This window comes from Capsicum annuum, chromosome 4 (genome assembly GCF_002878395.1).
Source record: "Capsicum annuum cultivar UCD-10X-F1 chromosome 4, UCD10Xv1.1, whole genome shotgun sequence".
NCBI lineage: Eukaryota > Viridiplantae > Streptophyta > Magnoliopsida > Solanales > Solanaceae > Capsicum > Capsicum annuum.
In genome coordinates, this window is record NC_061114.1 from 230,913,331 (window position 1) to 230,936,212 (window position 22,882).

At 35.3% G+C, this 22,882-nt stretch overlaps 1 protein-coding gene across 1 annotated transcript; it reads right to left on the minus strand.

Moving 5' to 3' along the window:
- Nucleotides 1–639: 639 nt before the first annotated feature.
- Nucleotides 640–7,720, minus strand: LOC107866776 (serine/threonine-protein kinase/endoribonuclease IRE1a). The gene is made up of 6 exons (XM_016712739.2): nucleotides 7,140–7,720; nucleotides 5,256–5,490; nucleotides 3,376–4,928; nucleotides 1,963–2,135; nucleotides 1,355–1,601; nucleotides 640–1,217 (listed from the first exon to the last, which is right to left on the minus strand). The coding sequence occupies exons 1-6, from the start codon at nucleotides 7,292–7,294 to the stop codon at nucleotides 767–769; spliced, it is 2,814 nt and encodes a 937-aa protein (XP_016568225.1). The 5' UTR covers nucleotides 7,295–7,720; the 3' UTR covers nucleotides 640–766.
- Nucleotides 7,721–22,882: the final 15,162 nt, after the last annotated feature.

The window sequence follows — 22,882 nt, forward strand, 5'->3', positions numbered from 1 at the left end:
AAAAAAAAACTAAATGTGTTTTGCTCTCTAGTACTTTTAGCTATCAAAATAAAATGATTACACAATTTAATAGTATCATAATCTTGCTTTAGTCATCCCTATTCATCATTAGTTCCACTAACTCACTTGCCAGAGGAGGGAAAAGGTCAACAAAAAATATGCATTTCTCCCTTAAACATCATAGCTTCCACTGACCTCAATTGTGAGAGGAGGAAAAAGAACAAAAATGGTGCACTTACAAACACACAACTATTTATGAGCTTATTCTTGCTATATTTTGGAAATAGAGATTTAGGAGTTGCACAAAAAGGTGCCATTACCATAATGAATATCATTATCTTGGTTGCATTTTCAGGGACCCTCCATTTTGGTTTGGTTTAGTAGGGATTTATAGTATAGGTTAACAATAATTTGGGTTGGTCACTATGCAACTTGTTGAGAATATGCCATGGTCTTGTAGGAAATAAAGCCTATTTGTGGTACAACATTAAGACACAAAAACTTGTAACTGTGAAAATACATTTCAGAAAAGGTATTTCTCTGGTACATTCAAACTATAAGCATCACACATGACACAGCAGAAAGTCCCCTAAAAACGCGCTCTCTGAATAGTGGCAACGAGCTATAGAAGAAAAGGGAAACAGAAAGAACATGATCAGTGTAGTTGAAGAGGTCAACATTTACAAACATATGTTTTGTCAACTATACATGATTATATATTACAAATTACAGTATGTACAAAGGTTTAAAACATCGCTAGCATTGGCTAAATTTGACTGCCTCTGAAGTATTTTCGAAAGATATCTTCTTCTAAACAATATGTATGAAATACTTTATAGACCTCAATTACAAGTCTAGCAAACCTGGTAGAGAAATAGCTCTCAAATCCTTCAGGAACTGGTCCAAGAAGTTCCTGTATTTCCTTTGAAAGTTCTCTGTAATGGTTTAACTTATTTCTGATAACACGCAACAAATCGCGGACACTATCATATTTATAACGCCTGTAACGACCAATGTCATTGATAAATGCACTGTCCATTTTATCATTCCACAGACCGCCCAATGCCACGGTCTTGACACTTTCCAATGCTTCCAAAAGTTCAGATCCATCCTCTCTATCCTCTAATTCTACTCTATCACTGGCATCTCGGAGGAATGAGAGCCGCATCTCAGAGTTCCAAAAGAAGGGATGATGCAATACCTCCACTGCCTTTGGCCTATGGGATGACAGAAAGGCATATGCCGCCATCAGCGGAAGTACAAAAATGAAAACCAGAACATCAACAAATTTATAATATCAGGGAACTACTATGTACAAAAAAATTGAAAAAATTGGAAACCATGATGCTATTACCTCAGCTCTGGATTCGGATGTAGGAGTGCACTGATGAGATCTGCTGCCTCTGGAATATTCTCTATAAGGAATAAATCTTTTTGATTGTTAACTATATTTACATCACGTTCAAAACTATCCCCGTATGGATGTTTTCCCCCAGTTATGCAGAAAAATAGTACACAACCTAAACTGAATATATCCACAGCACGGGTCTGCCGTTCATGACGAAGTTGCTCAGGTGCTTGCCAACCTGAACTCCCAGAGCCTACAGATATTGTAGGGCAGAAATAACACGGGCTGAGTGACATCCACACATGTATAATAGATGCAAATAGATATGCCGAAGAAAGTTTGAAAAAAATCCCTATCTGCAAAGGAAATGCTTCCATCGCACGGCTACGGATTATCAACTCTAAATAGAAAAGAATAGCAGCTTTTCAAAAAATTTGGGACAAAAAGACAGTGAATGGAACTTATATCAAATAAATTGGAAAATAAAAAAGCAACAAAAGCAGACTTCTCACCCTTCACTAAGGGAAAATAAGGCACCGTTGGGGCTGAGGAATGCACTAGGAAACGCCAATTGTTACAAATGAAAAAAATGCAGTTCTTGGACTATGGCTTACCAGTGGAATTTTTGGTTAATGAAGACATGTCCCCTGCAAGGTGCTTGCTGATACCCATATCTGAAAGCTTGGCACTAACAGATCTCTCTTTTACTATAAGAACATTCTGAGGCTTCAAGTCCCGGTGCACAATTCCCAGTTCATGCAAATGAGCAAGGCCATGAACCATATCTCTGCCATTAGCACTCGTGAAAGGGCTTAATTATTAATTTTGAATGCCTCTCAAATATGTACGAAAGAACTGTAACAAATAGTGGTGAAAGGAAAAGGCAGGTAAAAGACATGAAGCATCTAATATGCAAGCACTAAGAGGGCCACATCCTGAAATTTGAAGGAAAAATTACCATGTATTCGCACTCTCAAAAATTAATAAGATGTTCTTCAATAAATGATTCAGAGGGTTGTTGCCTTTATTTTCCTTTTGTGAGATCAAAATAATATAGCACTCTCAGACAAAGATGAGAGAATGCTTCATGGGAATCACACTCTAAAACGGAACTGAAGTTGAGTACGACAGAAATTCCCATAGCAGCCTATTAGATGCTTTAGCAATATAGATGTGAGAATTCTCAGCTTATGAGTTCGAAAGGCTGTGATTCATTTGCCTGAGAGTGTCATTGAATTCTCTGCAAGTTTGCACAAGTACTAACAGATCTTCTGTTTCAATTCTAACAGTTTGTGAAGGATCATTATGATACAACTCCTCTGACACCATCCATTATAAATAATTACTCTTTTAGAACTCATATTTAGTGTAACCGATTAATAGAAAGGTCTTTGGGGTTTAGATTAAACAATTGTCAACATAATTTTTTTTGGGTTAAACATTTATCACTATAGTAATACTTGAAATAATTCTGTACATATACACGAGTTGTCTCCACGTAAATCTTAATGGTCTATTACAGATTCAAGCTACCATGAACATAATTTTTTATCTCTCAAAAAAAGCTATAGAATAACCAGATTTCCTGTATCCGACTCCATTCATATAAAAAGTTTCAAGCTACCATGAACATTTCCTACGTCACACTGTTCAATCAATTTCTTCAATAAAACTTGACGTGAACAGTCTGAAAATATGAATAAGAGTTGGATAAGCATTCACTAGGTCCAGTTAAACATGCCCGAGAGTCGGATGATTCAAGAGAAGGAGTTTTTCTGGCTTGGTTACTTTTTTCTGATGGGTAAAGACAAGTGCATCGTTAGTTCAAATGAAAAGTTTAAGATTACCCAACTTAAAGAGAGTGACTTTCAGTTTAGAGTCATACTGCTGAGAAAGCCATATATCATGCATTTAATATTGACTGATCCATGAGAAAAAGCACTTGATATTGAAGTGAGTCTCCACGCATATGAAGGAATTCAGACCAATAAAAGTAAATCAGAAACCAATCATATCAATAAACCAACCTCATCAATTTTAACATGTGAGCTGAAGGATATCCACTGGGCTTCCATAACGGGAAGTCATCCTTGTCTCCTGATTTCCACTGAAATTTTACAGTGCATTCACTTAAACAACCGGCATCCTGGTCATAACCAGAAAACTGCTTTTGGTAGGAGTTGGAGACTGATGATATAAACTCATATAAGCTACAAGTGCAACGCTCAAGAGCCAGGTAAACAAAATCCTGATCATACTCCACCCCATACCAACGAACAATATTTGGGTGTTGATCAGAGGCGATAAGATTTTGAATTTCTTTCAAAGCCACTTCATGATGGGTCTGGACGAGACGTTTAACAGCTACGGGACGACCATCATAGATTCCCTCGAGTACGATAGTGCCATTGCTCCCCTTAGCTATTTCAGTGTTCGAAACCAGCAACTTACCAATCTTCCGATGATATACAAGACTATCATACTTGCATAAATTCAGCTCCAAAACCTTCTCACTCTTTCCAGTGTCAGCAACGACACCGCTTACTCCAGTGTCATCATATTGACTATTTTTCTTATTCTTCTCATTATGGGTACTGCTCTTGCTGAAACCTGACTTTCGAGATTTCTTCTTTTTTGAGGCTACAGCTTGCAATTTGGGATCTGTCGCCTGCTTGTGCGACTTCCGCCTTTTCCGCAGCATAGTATAAGTAAAAGAGAAAGCTGCAATGAGCAGCATGAAAGTATTTAGTACAACAGAATTCCAGTTAGCATCAGATTTCGTGTCTGTATTTATATGACAATTATCTCCACTCTGCAGAGGCATGAGCCTAAATTCTTCAGTCACAGATGGACGAAAAGAATGCATTATATCAGTTCTTTTGTTTGGATGTGATACCACTAATTCAGAAGCTGGTTTCAAGGCAGGAGTGATACTAGTTGAAAGCACCACATCTGCATTCTGTGGCCTATCAGATGCAAAAAGTGATTGATATAATGCAGATCTTTCATTTGGAGGTAATTCCACTAATTCAGAAACAGGTTTTAATGCAGGATTGACATCTCCAGAAAGAGCATTACGTGGCCTACCAGATGCAAAAAGTGATTCTAATGATCTAAGATTCCTGACTCGGTGGACAACCGGCTTTGTAGGACAAACTCCATATCCAGAATTCAATTGATCCTCTAGATCAGAAATATCACCAAGAAAACTCTCAATTTTTTTACATTGCTGTGAAGCCTCAAAATCAGCAACCATTAGGTACCATAAAACCTTTCCAGTCTTTGAAGAAGTATATTTCAGAGCATAATCTGTTCTCATAATGTAGAGTGGATGTACAGCTTCTGAGTCTGTATCTTGCGCTGCTGCCCATCCTTCAACATCCTCCCTTGGTACAATTGGATTTTGTCCAATATCTGTGTCGCCTTCTAAAGGAAACACATCTGACCTAAATGTATGGATATGTTTCCCGGTTTTAGCATCAACAATAAATACAGTGGTCTTCTTTGATCCCAACATGATTCCACTATTTGAGACATATGGAGTTTGTTTTAGAAATTCTTCCACACTGAATGGCAGCGCCTATGATAATAAAAAAGAATAGCAGATTAAGGAATGCAGCATTTTAGGGTTTAAAATACCTATAACACTTTTTAATGTCAAACCATTTCATGAGAGCATGCGGCACTCTCGAAGTAATATTATCAAGTTTGTACCAATCACTCTCGTCATGATATTTACACTAATAGATGGACAAAAGGAGAAAAACTCTGGTAAAAAGATTCAAAAGCATCGCACACCTACTGGTGCCATAAGGTAATAAAAGTTCTTCAGAAATGCATTCCCTCAACACAAAACTGCGTAAAGTTTCAGAATGAGCATGGTAGAGGACAAGTTCAGTCAGCGTACCACTTTTTCGAAGCCATTCCCATGCATGTATAATTTCCAATCTTCTCCACAATCTATATAGAAGTTATCATCCTCTATGGTAACATTGTTACTATCACCTTGATAATCAGAGAGAGCCTGATATGAAGAATAAATAGATGGCCCCGACCTAAATGCCCAGATATCTTTTCCTGATTTTAGATCCAGTAGGTATACCATGCCATCTGGAGCAGCTACAATTGCTGTGTCACGTTTACTGATTTCAAAACAAGACAACAACAAATTGCACTTGAATTAGGTTAGCAGAACTAAAGTAGAGAATCTACAATAAGAAGAAAGCAAGTGAAAGATGTTGAAAAAATAAGGCAAATGAAAAATAAAGGTGAACAAGTCCACAACCCTGCACATATTATCTTATCAAAGAAAATGTAAAATCAAGATTCTAAAGTTTCTAAAAACGAGAAACAACAACCAAAATTCTGTATTGACCGACCTTGAAAAAATAAAAATTTCACTACCATGCCAGTGTTCCACAGTTTTGCTATGCATTAAAATGTCATCATCATCTACATCATCTATTCAAATAAACAACAAAACAGCTTTGTTCAACACAAGTGTGAAGCCTGTTACATTCGTTTCTTGTTTAATTTTCCCATTGTAGAGTATGTGTTATTTCCTTACCCCACTCCGAACTCTCTGCCCTACTGGATTATAATTTTCATAAGCTCTTAGCTCCTCTTCTATCCTGTGTTGATCTCCAACTTAAAGGTGTCAATTTTGGACAATTAAATGTGTAACCCGTCCAACCTACAACTTCAATAAGTTGCGTGCGTACTAGGACGAATTAAATGATAAGATGTGCTTAGCCGAATCAATCAGCTAAAATGATTGGTCAACATGACTGAAGTGCATTATAAACACTTTTCTGGCGTATCTGATAGAAAGGCAATGGCTATCACTCAACACATTTTCCACCCAACCCACACTAACATAAATGAAATATGGTGAGTAGCTTCATGACCCGTATTATTACTCAACTCATTTCAACTCAGCTAATCTAACCCGATGTACACTTAAGTAGACGGGGTTTTGATATACTACAACTTGAAAACTAATTACTAGTGGCCATAAAGCAAAATCAATTAACAGAATACTTAAGTAAGCTAATTCATAGGAAACACCTAAAAGCGCTATCCTTTTTTCGGATGAGGTGGTGTCAATGGCCTACCACCCAACCACCAAAACAAGTACTGGATAACTCTGCCCACCCAAATTTAGGCAGATGGGAAGAACTCACTTGCCTCCACTGGGATTTAGACCTGATCTCATTGATCACTAATCTACACTCTTGGGTGCCAACATACTTGCACTCTTTTTTTTAAATAACTGTGGTGTCCGGGATAGCTTACGTACACCTCGACAAATTCCACAGAATACATGTCACCTCCACCAGCAATAGGTACCAGATAACTCTATCCACCAATGCTAGAAAAGGTTTCATTTAAACCTGATCTCATAGTTTCCTCCCGCTTGATTGATCAACTCCTCTGTATCCTTCCCCTTCCACTAACTCCCCTCCCCCCCAATTCCGATAACCATGGTGTCCCGGCCAACTTGCCCGCACCTCAACTAATTCCACAAATACCTGCCGCCTCCCACTAGCATCAGGTACTTGCCACCTCACACCAGCATCATATATCTGCCACCTCCCACCAGCAGTACCAGGTAATCTATCCACCAAGGCTACAACAGATTTCTCCAAAGGATTCATCTTGACTATTTTTAACTTCAGCCCTCCTCCTTTATCCAAACATGGGAATATGGAAATTTTTGATTCACTCATCTCATCAAATTTGAACAGTTCACAAAACAAAAATAATCATAGAAAAAAAGGGGAGGACTTACGGTTTGAGAGGCAATAGAGAACTGGAAGAAGGAACTTCAGAGCTAGGTATGACCTCAACCTCCGGGTCGGATCTTTCAGAATTTGATGAAGCTCCATATACAACAACTATAAAGACGATTGCTAAAAAGAATACAATTACGAAGAAACCCCTCATCTCCAAGATCAATGAGTCACAAATTTACAACAATTTCCATCAAAAATACCCCGCGCATAGCAGATGCTACCTTTTACTTCTCAATCGAATCAAATACCTCGACAATATGAATTTGTCGAGGCAAAGATCATATCTTTTGATGAAATTGGAGATTTTGTAGGGTTTTGTAGATGATGGCTTATTTCATGTTTGCAGAAATCGAGGTGCGATCTGTAACCGTTTATTTCGGGGCTATACTATGATGTCCGGTCAACTGATTTCAGCTCAAAATTCAACTGTAAGAGAGAAAAAAAATTGAAAATCTAGATGGATATAAAATAAAATACTGATAATTTTCTTGAATTGTAAAAAGAATTAAATGAATAACTAAAACTTGTTAATATTGAGAAAATTAGGGAGTATAAAATTCAAAATGGATCTATGTAACTTTTTTTTTTATACCATCAATTGATTTTAATATGTTATACTAGTAGGTTAATTATTATATAGATAGTCGGAGTTTGGGCCATAGGTTATAAAAGAATTTTAAAATGAGATATAGATGATACAAGTCTTAATAATTGAATAGAGGTGATAATTATTTAGTTATGGTTTAAGAAAGTTTTAAAAATTTCAAAATAATTCATAAGTTTTTAAATTTATACTTTGATCCAAATATTAGTTAATATATAACGGGGATCGAAGAAAAAAAAGCACCTTTTTCTCTCTCCTCATCCGTTGTTATCTTTTCTCTCTTCGCGATATTTGTTCCTCATCCGTTGTTATCTTTTCTCTCTTCGCGATATTTGTTCCTCATCCGTTGTTATCTTTTCTCTCTTCGCGATATTTGTTGTTCATTGTTGCTGTTACTTTATTCATTATCTTCTGATTCATTATCATCATCTTCATATTCTTGGGGTTATGTTATGTAATTGTATACCATTAATATCTGGTTCAGTTAACATGTTCGAACAAGATTATATTTTAATAATTAATAATATTAATAGGTAACTTTTAGTCTATAATTACAAGACATGGTTAATGTTTGCATAGTTACAAAACATAGATATACCTTAAATTCCTCTCTTTCTCACACTTTTTCTCTCCTCTCTCCTCCTTCTCTCTCCCCTCCTCCATTCCTGTCCCTCTATTTCCCCCCCCCCCCCCCCCCTCTCTTTCTTTTATCTTGTATAATTTCAAAAATTGTATATTTGTATATAAACTATGCAAAATGTATATGTACACACTCAATATAAATTCTGCAAACTGTATATATACAGATATATAGTTATTTAATATACACTATAATAATATACAAACATTCAGATATACAGTTGAAAAAAAATATATATATATATATACAATTAACAACTTATGCATATATGACTTATATAATTGACATATATGACTTATACATATACGACTTATTCAATTGACTAATACATATACGACTTATACAATTATATCATATATACAATTAATATACAATTTATACATATGCGCATATATACACATATACAATTAACAACTTATACATATATGACTTATATAATTGGCATATACAATTGACATATATGACTTAAACAATTGACTTACACATATACTACTTATACAATTACATCATATACACAATTAATATACAACTTATACATATACGCATATATAATTGACACATAATATATAATTGATAACAATTTAGTTGAATTGAGAAAATAATGATTGAACTAAGTTATCTCAATCAAAATTTATGGTAGAAAGGATTGCAAAATATAAAAATAAATAAATTAAATCTAATATCAAAAATGCTGAAAATTACCTCAAATCTTCAATAAATATTCTAAACGGATATTATGTGGTGACAAATCCGCAAAAAAAGTTCTCCAAAGTAAAATCAAGGATGATATCTTATGATATTAAAGTGATTTTAGGAGAAAAATAAGGAGAAAAAAAGTTGAAGAAGGTCTCTTGAAGAACACTATTGTGATGTTGCAATGTTGTTGTTTCTTCAATATAAAATCAAGGATATTAGAGTGATTTTGAGAGAAAAATAAGAAAAAAAATGTTGAAGAAGATATCTTCAATAATCGTGCGTTTTGATGTTTTCATTGTTGCCTTTTTTTTGCCAATAGAACAAAAAAAAATAAAATTTAAAACTACCAAATAACTATGAATTGTAATTTTTTAAAACATTAACCATACCATGTAATTAATATAGTATTTTGTCTATGATATATAATTTTTTCTTTTTATATTAATATTGGGCTTTATATTAATTTGTTACTAATGGACAAATATTATAATTAAAGGCCCAAGAATATATATCTATTTTCTGAATATAAAAAAGTAATAAAAATAATTAGAAAGTAGATTATAAGTAATATTTTTTACGTATAAAAAATTAAAATTATATATATATATATATATATATATATATATATATTATGTCGGTTCGGTTTGATTTTATTTTTACTAATACCAAACCAAACCAAGAAGGATCAGTTTTTTTTTGCCAACACCAAACTAATCAAACCAAATCATAAGTCCTTTTTTCCTCGGTTCGATTTGACTTAACGGTTCGGTTTGTAGACCCCTAATCAAAACAATAAAAAATTACACAAAAGTACATCCAGTAAAGTTACATTGCGAAATATAGCCGACTTCGTAAATTCTTATAAAAAATGACCCAATATCTCTTAGATCCAATCATTTAATCAAAACACTCTCCCTTTCTCCATTTTCGTTCATCTCCTTTCCCCTTTTTCTCTCTATCCTTCTTCTTCTCTTTCTTCCTTAACATTTTCTTGAAAAAAAATTAAGTGAAGGAAAAGGGAAGCTCATCTACTTTCACTTATCTATTTTGTCTCAAAAAACGGTGTTCTACTTGCACCAACAATTTGATATCATTCCTCTTTTTTCTAAATTGGTCTTTTTTTTTTTTTCCTTTCTTGTTGTATTTTTATTTGATTTCCTCAATAATTAGATTAAATCTTCAAATATTAAGAAATCTTTGTTAGGCTCTTCCAGTCATCCCATTCCACCATCCACCTGTACACTCTTTCAATTGGAGATTGAATTTGGATTTGGAATTTTTGATGGTACAAATTCATAACTTTTGGGTGCGTAGATATGAGAATTTTTTTAATGTTTCAACATCTGGGAGGAATAAAGGGTTCGAAATGACTGTAGCATGATTTTTTGTGGATGTTCAGCCATTATTGAAGCTCGAAGCTTTAAACTGAAATTGAATTTTTGTAAATAATCTTATTTTGAGCGGGTATAGTTACAAAAGATTGATTACGTATTGAGGAGCTCAACTCTAAAATTTTGGATAATATGATATAGTTTTGAGGTGCTATGGATGAATTTGGTGCTTGAATTTGAAGAAGAAGATGAAGTCCATTTTTTATATACCAATTTATAAATTTATATATTATTATATATACAGTAGTCCTTTTATTTCAGTAATTTTTTTTTCCTTTTCTCCATTTTATACGCATTTATGCAATGTAGACACATTGTTTAAACATTGTATATAAATAACTTTGTATAATTATATATATTATTATACAATTACATATACACAATATTATACATCATTACACAATTATATATAAGTGTATAAAAAAATATTTAAATTTGTATACTAGGTGGACTCTTTTTTCCTCATGTTGTTGGAAGTATACTTCATGTTTATCTGATTGTCACTGCTCTAATGATCATTTGAAGCACATGATTGACTTATTATCACTGTTCATTTTCTAGAAATTTGAGCTCAAGAGGAATCCCTTCCTACTTCAATTGATGGGAAACTTTCTAGAGGAGGAGCTTGAGAGGTCAACACTGCCTACAAAGCTAAATGGCTATGCAGCAGGGTTTTGTCCATCAAGAATCTAAACATAGATTGATGCAAAGATCAATGATATTATCAAGAAAGGTTGGCCCATTCTAATGGAAGTTTAGATATACGTCTCTAGGGTAAATGAGATCATGCAGACCTTTGTTATAGTACAAAAATTGAGAGTTCCTTTGTTGAGTCAATGTCTTGTAGATGAGAGAATACCCTCTTATACAAATTCAACCTACATTATTATAGAATCTGAATAGCAAGCAAAAACCTTTTTACAATGGTTAATCATATTTATTTGTACGAGAGATGGATCAAAATGGTGTCTTATAAGCAACAATTTCAATAAATGGGTTTGTCAAATTTTTCATGACCAAAATGGTGAAAACGCATGGATTATGGAGCACCTTCAGTGTGCAATTTTCACGTTAAAAAAATAGACAGACCGTTAAGTATAGTTACACTGAAGGTGCTCTACTTTCAAGATTCTTTAGTGAATCTTTTACATTTTAAAGAAAGGCTCATTATGGGTCATGAGCCTTCTGTGTATTTGACATTTCGAAGAAAGACTCGTTTCTATCAATGCACCTTCAATATAAATTTTATCTTCCCAAAATTTGAAAAGCCTGTCATTTTCTGAATTGGTGGGACAAGGGAAGACTATTTTTCACACACTAAAGGCTCATCCTTACAATGCACCTTCAGTCAAATTACAAAAACACCCTTAAGAGTCTCCAAAATATATTTACACTGAAGGTGCTCTACTCTCACGAGTTTTAAGTGATTTTTTTACATTTTAAAGAAAGGTTCATTTAAGTCATGAGCCTTCTGTATATTTGACATTTTAAGAAAGACCTATCATCATAAGAAAAGTCTGAATTGATGGAACATCCTTAAGAGTTTTTCTCCAAAGTATATTTATACTGAAGGTGTTCTACTCTCATGAGTCTTGAGTGAATGTTTTATTTTAAAGAAAGACTCATTTAAGTCATGAACCTTCTGTGAATTTTACTGTTTAAGAATCTAAAAAAGGTTGCCATTTTCTGAATTGATGGGACAATAGGGGATAATTTTTTCATACCCTAAAGACTCATGGACATAATGTACTTTCAAGCAACATTAAAAATACACTCTATGCAGAGAGTCTTCAAAATTATTTTGTTCCTCTCTCTATATATGTGCATCCTCTTCACTGTCATGTACATTACTAAATTCACAAAAATATTATACTTTTACAGTTGATGTATCCTTCAATCTGAATTGGAGTAAAAAAGGTTGGTAATTTTTTCTTAGTATATTGCTCTCCCTACTGAGCAAATAATTTCTTAATAACTAAAGTTATTTTTATAGGTTTAAACATATCGAATGAGCGACGTGTTAGAGTTGCATTGTATTGGGGCGGCGATGTCATATATGAATCTGATACAGTTAGATATAGTTGTGGTGCTTGTGTAGTTGTTAAACTTCCACTAAATGTTGAGTATGATTGGCTAGTTAGAAACTTGCATATTAGAATGAAAACTAATCTAAATGAGATAAGGCTTGTTATTTCGGGTAGATGGTCATTTTCAACTGTGAAGGGTAATGTTCGTTATTCTGAAATTCCCATACTTGATAATGAGACTTTGCAAGAGTTTATGGTGGTGCCTGATACAGTGCGTTATATGATGAATCTTGATTTGTTAGAGATGTAAATTAAAACAGAAGCATTAGATGTTGTTGAACCTACACATAATTTGAATTTTCTCTCTTTAATTTTTGCTACACCTTCTTTGAATCTTAATGAACCCCCTTCTGATTTTTATGAACCATCTACAATTATGACTAGTAATTTCTCAGAATTTCAAAATTTTACAAGCTTCTTATCACAGATTATAACACTATGAGTTGATATTCCATCCGGTAATTATGGCCATGGATGTACTGATTTTGGTGCAAATTTTGATGTCGATAATTATCGTCATTATAATTTTAGAGATGGTGCAGGAACTAGTAATTTACCTCAGGTTCCAGAGATTCTAAGAGTTTTTGAAATACAAGCTAGGATAGAAGTTGATGTCTATGCTGATACTCATGCGGATGATAATTCTGACAGTGATGCACCGAATGATGCATATCAGTCAGATGAAATGAGTGACTCTGGTGATGATAATGACGATGATCAACAACCAGTCATTAAGGTGCCACAAAACATACCATTTCATAGAGAGAACATTCCATTTCTGAATGATTTTCAAGATCATCCAGAGGTGTTTGCTTCTACCTATGAATCAGAGGGTGTTGGATATAAAATTTGGTTAAATGATAAAGAGTCGAATCTTAAGTCTGGGCAGTCATCTCCTAGTAAGGAAAAATTAAAGACTACTGTAAAAATATGGAGTTTACAGTGTAATAGAGAGTTCACTGTGTGAGAATCAAAAAAGAATTATTGAACTGTTAAGTGAAGGAGGTGGGAATCTGGATGTGATTGGATGCTCAGAGGTCAAAAAACACCAACAAATTTATGGACTATCAGAAAATATTATGGCAGACATACTTGTCAAATGGGTGTAATCCAAGCTAATCATTTTAACTTGGATTCTAAATTAATTGCTTCTTTGTTGCTACCTTTCCTCAGGAATAACCCTCAATGCAAGGTGAAAGATGTCCAGACTACTGTTGAGGTTGAATTAAAACATACACCTTCCTACAAAAACGCATAGCTTGGCCGAAGACGTGCTTTTAAATTCATATATGGTGACTGTAATCACTCATTCGCACAACTTCCAAGGTACATGCATGCACTTCAACATTTTAATCTAGGAACAGTAGTGGAATGGATGCATGCCAATGAATCGACATCAGAGGTAAATGTTTTTAAATATGTATTCTGGGCATTTAAACCTTGTATAAAAGGTTTTAAAAGATGTAGACCGGTCATCTCTATTGACGGCACTCACATTTATGGAAAATATGATTTAAAGATGTTGATTCCTGTGACTGTTGATGCAAATGGGAAAATATTTCCACTTGCTTTTGCAATTGTTAACAAGGAAACCAAAGAAGCATGGTCATGGTTTTTGTCGTGCCTTGGAATTCATGTGGTAGTTGGTCGTAGAGGTGTTACACACATATTTGATCGTGCTCCTGGAATACTTAGAAGTTTTAATGATTTGGTTGAGTTACATGAGCCGAATGCATATCATCGCTTTTGTCTTAGGCATGTAAAGAGTAACTTTCTGTCTACTTTTTCTAACAAGCAACTTGAGGGATTAATGTGGAAGGCTGCTATTCAACACCAAGAATGCAAATTCAAAGCCGTCATGCAATGTTTGAAAGATGCTGAGCCAAGTGCGTACAATTTCTTAATGAAAATTCCATTAGAAAAATGGACAATTCATCATGATGGTGGTAAAAGATAGGGCATTTTAACAACTAATCTTTCTGAATCTTTCAATGGATTCTTAAAGAAATCTCGAGGTCTCCCAATTACTGCAATGATTAAGCTTACATACGGTCAAATTGTGGAAAGATTTGTATCCAGAAAGCAGTATACATAAGAGCTCATTAATGAAAAAGAACTATGGCCACTTGTAGTTGCAAAGAAAATTTTGAAGTATGAATTGAAGTCTAAAAATCATCAGGTAACAACTTATAACAGAGAAATAGGGGTATTCGAGGTTGAAACATATCGTCATCAAGGTCATGATGGCAGAAAATATATCATTAAATTTAGTAGGAATACGTGTGAATGTCAAAAGTGGCAAGCATATCACATGCCATGTTCACACGTGTTGAAGGTTACTGAGCAGAAGAATAAGGTTGCACATGATTTAGTCAGTGAATATTATAGTACGGTGAAGTATTTTGAGACATATCGTATGCCGTTTCAACCTCTTGGAGATGAAGCAAATTGGTCGAAAACGCCCTTTAAAATGATTTGCAATGAGACATTTATCTGAAAGAAAAGAGCTAGAAAAACTACACGTGTTCCAAATGAGATGGATGTTGGACGTACAAGATACTCAAAAGCTTGTGGAATCTGCAGAATAACAGGGCAGGACAGGCGTAACTGTCCGAACTAAGAACATGCAAATAATAATCGTAGACAATAGCTTAAGTATATCTGTAGTTGTAATGTCATATTATGTACTTTATGTAATGAGTTGAACTAAATATTTTAGTACTATTAATACCACTGCTATAACTTTTGGTTAATTAATTAATAAATAATGAACTATTGTGAAAGTTTATGCCTTAATCTTGTCGGTTTATTCTTGTTTTGTGGCAGCAACCTAGAGTAATGAAATACTCTCCATTTTGATCCAATTCTCCCTGGTCTGGCATTACTCTCCATATGACACCATTCAGCTTATCACAACTTGTTTAATCATTCAAAAGATATTACTCTGCGCATAACGGGAGCTTAGTGCATAGGGCTGCCCCCTTTTTATAAAAGTAGTGTCTAAATGCAAGGACTAAAGCATGTTACAAAATTAAGGTGGACAACAATTTGAAACACCCAAAATTAAAAGTCCAAGAAGCATATTGGATTTTCTTATACTAGAATAGACAACTGTAGTCCTAAAAGTTCACTAGAATTGGATCCAAAATTTCAACACCCGATGACAGAACAACGTACGACGTATTTTCGAGTAACTTCTGTCCATAAAATAAGGTCCAATGCACAAAAATATATACATCATAGATGTAAGGCCCCGCAAAGTTCCCTCGTAGTCTGAGTCTTAGGGTATGTCAAGTAAGACGTGATTTCGGTTCTAAAAGATTGAGAAGTGGCTTTCTAAGTGGGTATCATGTTAACCACATATAATTTACCTAATTTAGACTTTTTTATCACATAGAAAATTCGATAAGCTTTCCGTCGATATAAGATTCGGCCAAATCTGATACCCGGGTAAGAAGTTATGGCTAATTTAAACCTAGTCATAAAAACTGTGTCATTTTGGTGCTTGGCGCGTCACGGAGAGGGTCGATTTGACAATTGTCAAATTCCAGTGGAACTCCATGATATTGGCGCATCGTGCTGAGGTTCCAGGTCCCAACTAGTGGGAAAATGCGATGGCTCCGCGTCACGGTAACTCTCAGTTTACCAATTATCAATTTCCAGTGAGTCACCGTTATAAGTGACGCGCGCGGTGACCCTTTAAATCGGGTTCCTAGTTTAATTTTTCCAGCTTTGTACAGATGTTAAAAGAGGTATTTTGGACTTTTCCCAAGCCTATAAAACTGTGCAAACACCAAATCAAAGTCATTTGCAAGTATCCTATGAGGTTTTTCTCAAGTTTTCTCTCATAAAAAATCTTAAGTATCCAAAACCTCTTCCAAGAATCTCAATAATCCACCATGAATTTTCTAAATTGAGTCAATATTCAAGGTTCCCAAGTCAAGGGCCTCAAGAACCCTCATTCAAGAGTACAAATAGAGTTTCAAAAGTGAGAGTTCATTCAAAGCTTCTAATTTAAGGTATGTGGGTTTTTGAACAAGGGTAACCCTTTCACCCTTGTGCCCAAAAGACTTATATACATCATGAATTTCCTGAAATCTATGAGGTTTTTACATGGATTTGAATTGGGGGGTTTCATCCATTATTATTGAATGCATTATCTTGATATTTTCCATGAATTAAGAGTCAAATGACATGATTTCTGCATGTTTTATTGAGAATTTACAACTGGGTATAAACCCCATTATTTTACTCCTTGAGAAGCTAATATTTGTAATGTTGTGATATTGAAGCATATGACTATATTGAGATAAATTGCCGAAGTTCCCAGATTTCCACATGATTTATGAATCTATATGCTATATAATATGCTTTTGATGAGCTTTAACTTGATATTGAATTATGGGTTAGTAAGCCCTATTTGAGACTTGTGAAAATATGAACTCTTGTGCTATAAGCACCCATGATTTGAGTATTTTGAGATGATTGAGAAATGAATTGACCTAATGGTCCGAAAGCTTTGAAATCTACTTCATTATATGAGATTATTGATTTGATTATTGGGTTCATGGTGAACCATGAGATTATTCTAAAAGTGAATTTTTTATGAGATGAGCGCAAATAATCTAAAGGGAGTAGTACTTACCACCGAACGGGTAAGTCACTATGGTTTCTTACCCCAAAACTACGTGCCACCGTAGGTAGGGCCTGAAGCCGAGTTTATGATAATTATGATTGGGCCCGAGGCCGAGTTTCATTTAGTGATCACTAGACCTAGGTTATACTCCCTGGCAAGAGTATGACGCTCCCCCCAACGTGGGGTCTCCTCCTTAGGAGGACAAAACGTTGGACTTCATGTAGCTCGCATGGTTTATGTCGATTACGAGAACCTCCCTTGCCCTTTTAAACTTCAAAATTTGATACTTATTTTCCTTTCCTATAGTCTACTTTCCTAAATGGTTGAAATGCAAAGATGTTTCCAAACCAAGGTATTTTCTTGATGAAAGTTATTTTTTTAAATGAGAGCATCTTCCCTTGTTATGGTACTTTTCATAAAGCTTTGAGATAAGTTATTTCCTTAAGCTAGAATACTCTTCCATTTGAGATAGCATGATTTTACCTAAAGGTTGAAATGAGATAATTTCCTAAAGTGAATGAATTACCTTCAAGTATGTTTTTCGAGTCTTATGATTCCGATTTCCAAGTATACGAGTTCTAACTGGTTATGAAATATTGAGCATTAAAGAGGTTTTACTATCCATGAGACATATGCATGAGTTGAAAGTATTGTTCAAAGTCTGTTAGCCTTTGGGTATTGAGAATAAGAGAAGATTTCTGATTTTTAAGGTTAAAGAGCGATGACTCATGAGATTTGTGTTGCATGCCTCATTCTACATGATTTATGAGCTTTATATTTTATACTTGTTCAAGCCATGTGAGTCGTCTCATTTTACATACATGATTTTATTGAAGAAGATCGGTACTATTTTTATACATATGCATTCACCCCCGCATACTCAGTACATTCCAAAGTACTGATTCACATACATATCTATGTGCTACATTGTCTTATAATGTAGGTTCAGGTGCTCAGTCTTAGCCTCATCCATGATTCTTCAAGTACCTTGCCTACGTTTTCTACAGTGGTGAGTCCTCATGGTTAAAGGACCGATCTTCAGATATTTTTTGTATTTGAGAGACTATGTTTTATCTTTAGTTCATTTCGAGTCAGTTGGGGACCTATCCCAACGGCTCTCTAGATTTTGATTTATAGAGGCTTGTCAGACTAGTATCATACTTGTGATGTGTCGAGGGTTCGATGTTGTGGTTTTGTTGAGGTTTTTCTATATTATGTTATATGGACCGAGTATCTTTCCCGTATTTCCTTTCATGTGATATAACTATGCGAGTGTTGAGTCTATTTCATCTTGAATTAACTGTTATTGCTAGAAATCGGCTCTAAGGGTTAGCTTGGGGCTACTTGTTGCCTTAAGCACCGTGTGATGTCCCGAGAGACAATTTTGGGTCGTTACAAACTTGGTATCAGAGCCTAAGGTTTCTAAGGAGTCCTGGGGAGTCTGACAAGCCGCGTTGAGTAGAGTCTTGATCATCGGTGTGTAGCGCACCACATCTATGGGCAAGAGGCTACGAGATATTTTAGGAAAAAATTGTTTCTTCTTTCTTTCAGATTCTATCGTGCCTACAGTTGTCCCTCTTATCTAATGATCCATGCTCTTCCATTTCCAGAAAACGCCTTCTCGAAGAGCGAATGTTCGCGGAGACAATGATGAGCAACCCCCACCTATTGATCCTTTGAATGAGACGGTGTCCCATACTGATTTTAGGGCGGCCTTTCAGTCGTTAGCCCAAGCGATCACCGCAAATATTCGGGCCAATAACCAGGCCCCAATTGGAGGAGGTGAGGAAAATCACTAATATGATGCATATTTCGAAAGAAGAAAGTGTTGAGTTGGCATCCTATAGACTGAAGGACATTGCTTATGATTGGGTTGTATCGTGGAAGAAGGGTAGAGGTGAGAATATCACTTCTATGACTTGGCAAGTATTCCAAGATGCCTTCTTGGACCAGTTTTTTTCGCTTGAGATGAGGAAGGCAAAGATTGAGGAGTTCATGAACTTGAGGCAGGGCTCTATGACTGTTAAGGAGTACTGTTTGAAGTTTAATCAGTTGGCCAAGTATGCTCCTGATTTGATTTCTGACACCTGGGCTAGTATGAGTAAGTTTGTGACCGGTGTTTTTGGGATGGTACTGAAGGAGTGTAGGGCTGCGATGTTGCATAAGAATATGGATCTGGCTAGGTTGATGATGCATTCCTAATAGATAGAGACGGATAAGCTTAGAGAGAGAGAGAAAGAATGAGGGGTAGCAAAAGGGCAAGATCTTAGCAACATGAGTATAGTCGGCCTAGGTTCCATGGAGGGAGCCACCCTCAGTTTCAGAGACGTCCGTCTGTTTTTGTGCCTTCATCAGCCAGTGCTCCCACACCTAGAGGTAGGCCAGAGCAAGGGAGTAGTCCTTTCTTGTCTGGGTCGCAGAAAAGTGTTGGCGACAGGCCCCGTTATCCTTCTTGTGCTAAATGTGGTAGAAATTACCTTGGGAAGTGTTTCGGAGATGTGAGGGGTTATTTTGGTTGTGGCAAACAGGGCCACAGACTTAGAGATTGTCCCCATGCTAGACAGGGGAACAGAGATGCCCGATCTCAGGCACAGGCTGCTAGTGCACCATCTCTGGTACTCCGTCCCGCCCCTGCTCAGGGCTCTTCTTCTAGCACCGCTGGAGGTCAGCGCTAGAACAGGTTCTATGCCTTGCCACCCCGTCGGGAATATGAGGACTCTCCTGATATTGTTACTGGTATGCTTCGTGTCTTTTGTCTCGATATTTATGTGTTGTTGGACCCCGGGTCAAACCTCTCTTATGTGACCCCACTTGTTGCTGTGAATTTCAAAATGAGTCCCGAAAAGATTTCTGAGCCTTTGCTAGTTTCTACACTAGTAGGGGAGTCTGTTGTTGCTAAACAAGTGTATAGAAATTGCCCTGTTACTGTGCTTTATAGAGTCATACTTGCGAATTTGATAGAGTTAGACATGGTAGATTTTGACCTTATTCTGGGTATGGATTGACTTCATTCTTATTATGCATCTATAGATTGTCGTAATCGTGTGGTCAAGTTTCAGTTTCCTAATGAACCAGAGTTCGAGTGGTCCAGGAGTTCGGTATCTCCCAAGAGCAAACTAAATTTTTGCTATTGGATTAAGGGCAAAAATTGAATTTGGAGGCCCGCTTGAAGGATGCAAAGAAAAAAAAAGAAGCAATGCAAGAGCAAAAATTGAGTTTAGCCAAGAAGTGTTTAGAAAAATCTATTGCTCTCGATGAAATTGAATAAACAGATGACTAGCAAGTTCCAACAGACGCCACAGCTGATGGAAAAACAAACTGATATATCCATCTGTTGCAACAGATTACCAATCTGTGTTTTTCAAAAATACAACAAAAAGATAAAATATTGTATTTAGATCCATTTTTTTAATTTACATATTAATAAAGTCACCGGTTTTATTTAAGTAACACACACAACACATTAATTCCGGATAGTTTTAGCAATATTACATTAAATTTCGGATAGTTTGCATCAGATGTGGAGTCTGTTGCGTCAGATATGGAGTCTGATGCAATAGATATGGAGTCTGTTGAAATACATAGCAGCCTTGCTGGTGGTTTGATTTGTTACATCAATTGCTCCGTCTGTTGCAACATCAACAACAACATAAACTACAAACTACAAACAACAAATAAAAAATATCAACAACAAAGAAAACAACAACATTTGTTCCAACAACATCATCAACAACAAAGAAGCATACATCCTATGTTCCAGCACTATCAACAACAAGGGACGGACCTACATTGAGTCCTCCGGGTGCGCGAGCATAGACTGAACTCGTATCAAACTTTATATATGTATGTGGAAATAAAGAAAAAAAATGTATATAATCTAATCAGTGAGCATCCATAGTAAGAGTTGTTTGGTTAACCTAGTTGTGGTTTATGGGTGCTTAAGGCTATTTATTTCTTTTGGTCTTGAGTTCAATTCCCACTTAACACATATTTTTTAAATTTTGGTAACCAACTCTTCTCTTCTTATTCACTTTAAACTTTTTTTTTCTCCCTTACTCCTTGTGTTGATTGTTCGGACTCCACTATTTTTAAGTTAAGAAGCACCCACCTCTAAAACACACCACACCACAAGTTTCAACAACGTCAACCCCACCAACAACATCAATAACAACATCAACAACAAAGAAATAAACAAAATACATAAAAAAAAAATGATACTTCCAACAAGGCTTTTAAACTTCTCCCAACAAATGACTTTTTTCGCATCTTATAATAAAAATTCTTGGTATGTTTATTCAACAATTAAAAGTTCCTTCAAATTTTTTAAATAAATATGATATGGGAAAATGATAATTAAATAAACAAAAAAATGTAAATAAAGTTGCAAGAAGAAAACGAGAATGAAAGAAAAATAGTGAATCATATCATACCTTAATGTCAAAAGAGGGTCAAAACAGCAATTTCAGTCGAGGAATCTAAGATATGGTTATCGAACGGTTTAGATCCGAACGAAATTTTTTTAGAAAGAGGAGAGAAAAAAAAGGTTGTGATAACCCTAAAGAGGATAGAAAGAAAAAAGATGAGAGATTTAGGGCTGAAGGAGAGGAGAGGAAAGATGAGATAATTCTAATTTCTAGATGTACTACCCTTAATATTAAATGACTAAACAAAGTGTATTTATTCAAATTTATATTTTCAAAGTATAATTAATAAGGCTAGTTTGGTAGTAAAATAAACCCCTAATTAATATTTTCTTGATGGGAGTGCCAAGTCAATATGAAATGGAAAAAGTATTAGGGGTTTCAATATTCATTAATTAATATTCAGTAATAATTTGAGGGGCACGAGGAAGAAAATGGGTGACATTGAAAAGACAGGACAAGACTACTCAATGAGATTTTTGAGTTATCCAAGAAATATTTTTTACCGCCTTTAGTAGTACTACTACTTTATCTACTCGGACAGTAGTTTGCTTTAAAATTAAAAGAAAACAAAAAGATTTTCAAACAGATATGTCGTCTGTTGCAACAGATTTAGATATCTGTTTGAGAAATCCCAACAGCTCAGTCATCTATGACAACAGATGGAAATGTCATTTGATAACTAAATCAGAAACGTCATCTGTTACAACAGATATCAATATCCGTTTGAAAATTTCCAACAAATCAGTCATCCGTCATAATAGATGCAAATGTCTATTTGATAATTAAATAAGAAATGTCATATGTTGCAACAGATATTGTTATCTGTTTGAAATTCTCCAACAGCTCAGTTGTTTGTTGCAACAGATTTCATTGTAATTGACTTAGGATGAACTAGGGATGAAAGATTAAGCTCCTCATTAACTTAATGTTAAAATTAATAATAGTACCTACATCGATCTAGGTGGAACGAGGGATGAATGAATAAGCTCACAGGGTCAATTGCAAATCCAATTGAGTCGTTGCATTTGCACAGTGTTAGTATTGCGTTCATCTCGATTCGAGTCGTCAATCGATCACTCTGAGTTGAAATGTGTTCTCATTAACTTAATATTAAGATTAATAATAGTACCTACATTGATCTAGCTGGAATTAGGGAAGGATGAATAAGCATAAAGGGTCAACTGCAACTTCAATTGAGTTTTTTGGCAATTGCATGATGAGACGGTACTGCATTCCTCCCGACAAGAGTCATCGATCAATC

Bases quoted from the DNA above. Each gene is read 5' to 3' on its own strand.
- LOC107866776 (XM_016712739.2), bottom strand. From the start codon at position 7,294: ATGAGGGGTTTCTTCGTAATTGTATTCTTTTTAGCAATCGTCTTTATA. The intron at 2,136-3,375 runs GTTGGTTTATTG...TGCTAATGGCAG, and splicing joins CACATGTTAAAATTGATGAG to AGATATGGTTCATGGCCTTG. The intron at 1,602-1,962 runs GTAAGCCATAGT...CAATATCTGTAG, and splicing joins ATTAACCAAAAATTCCACTG to GCTCTGGGAGTTCAGGTTGG.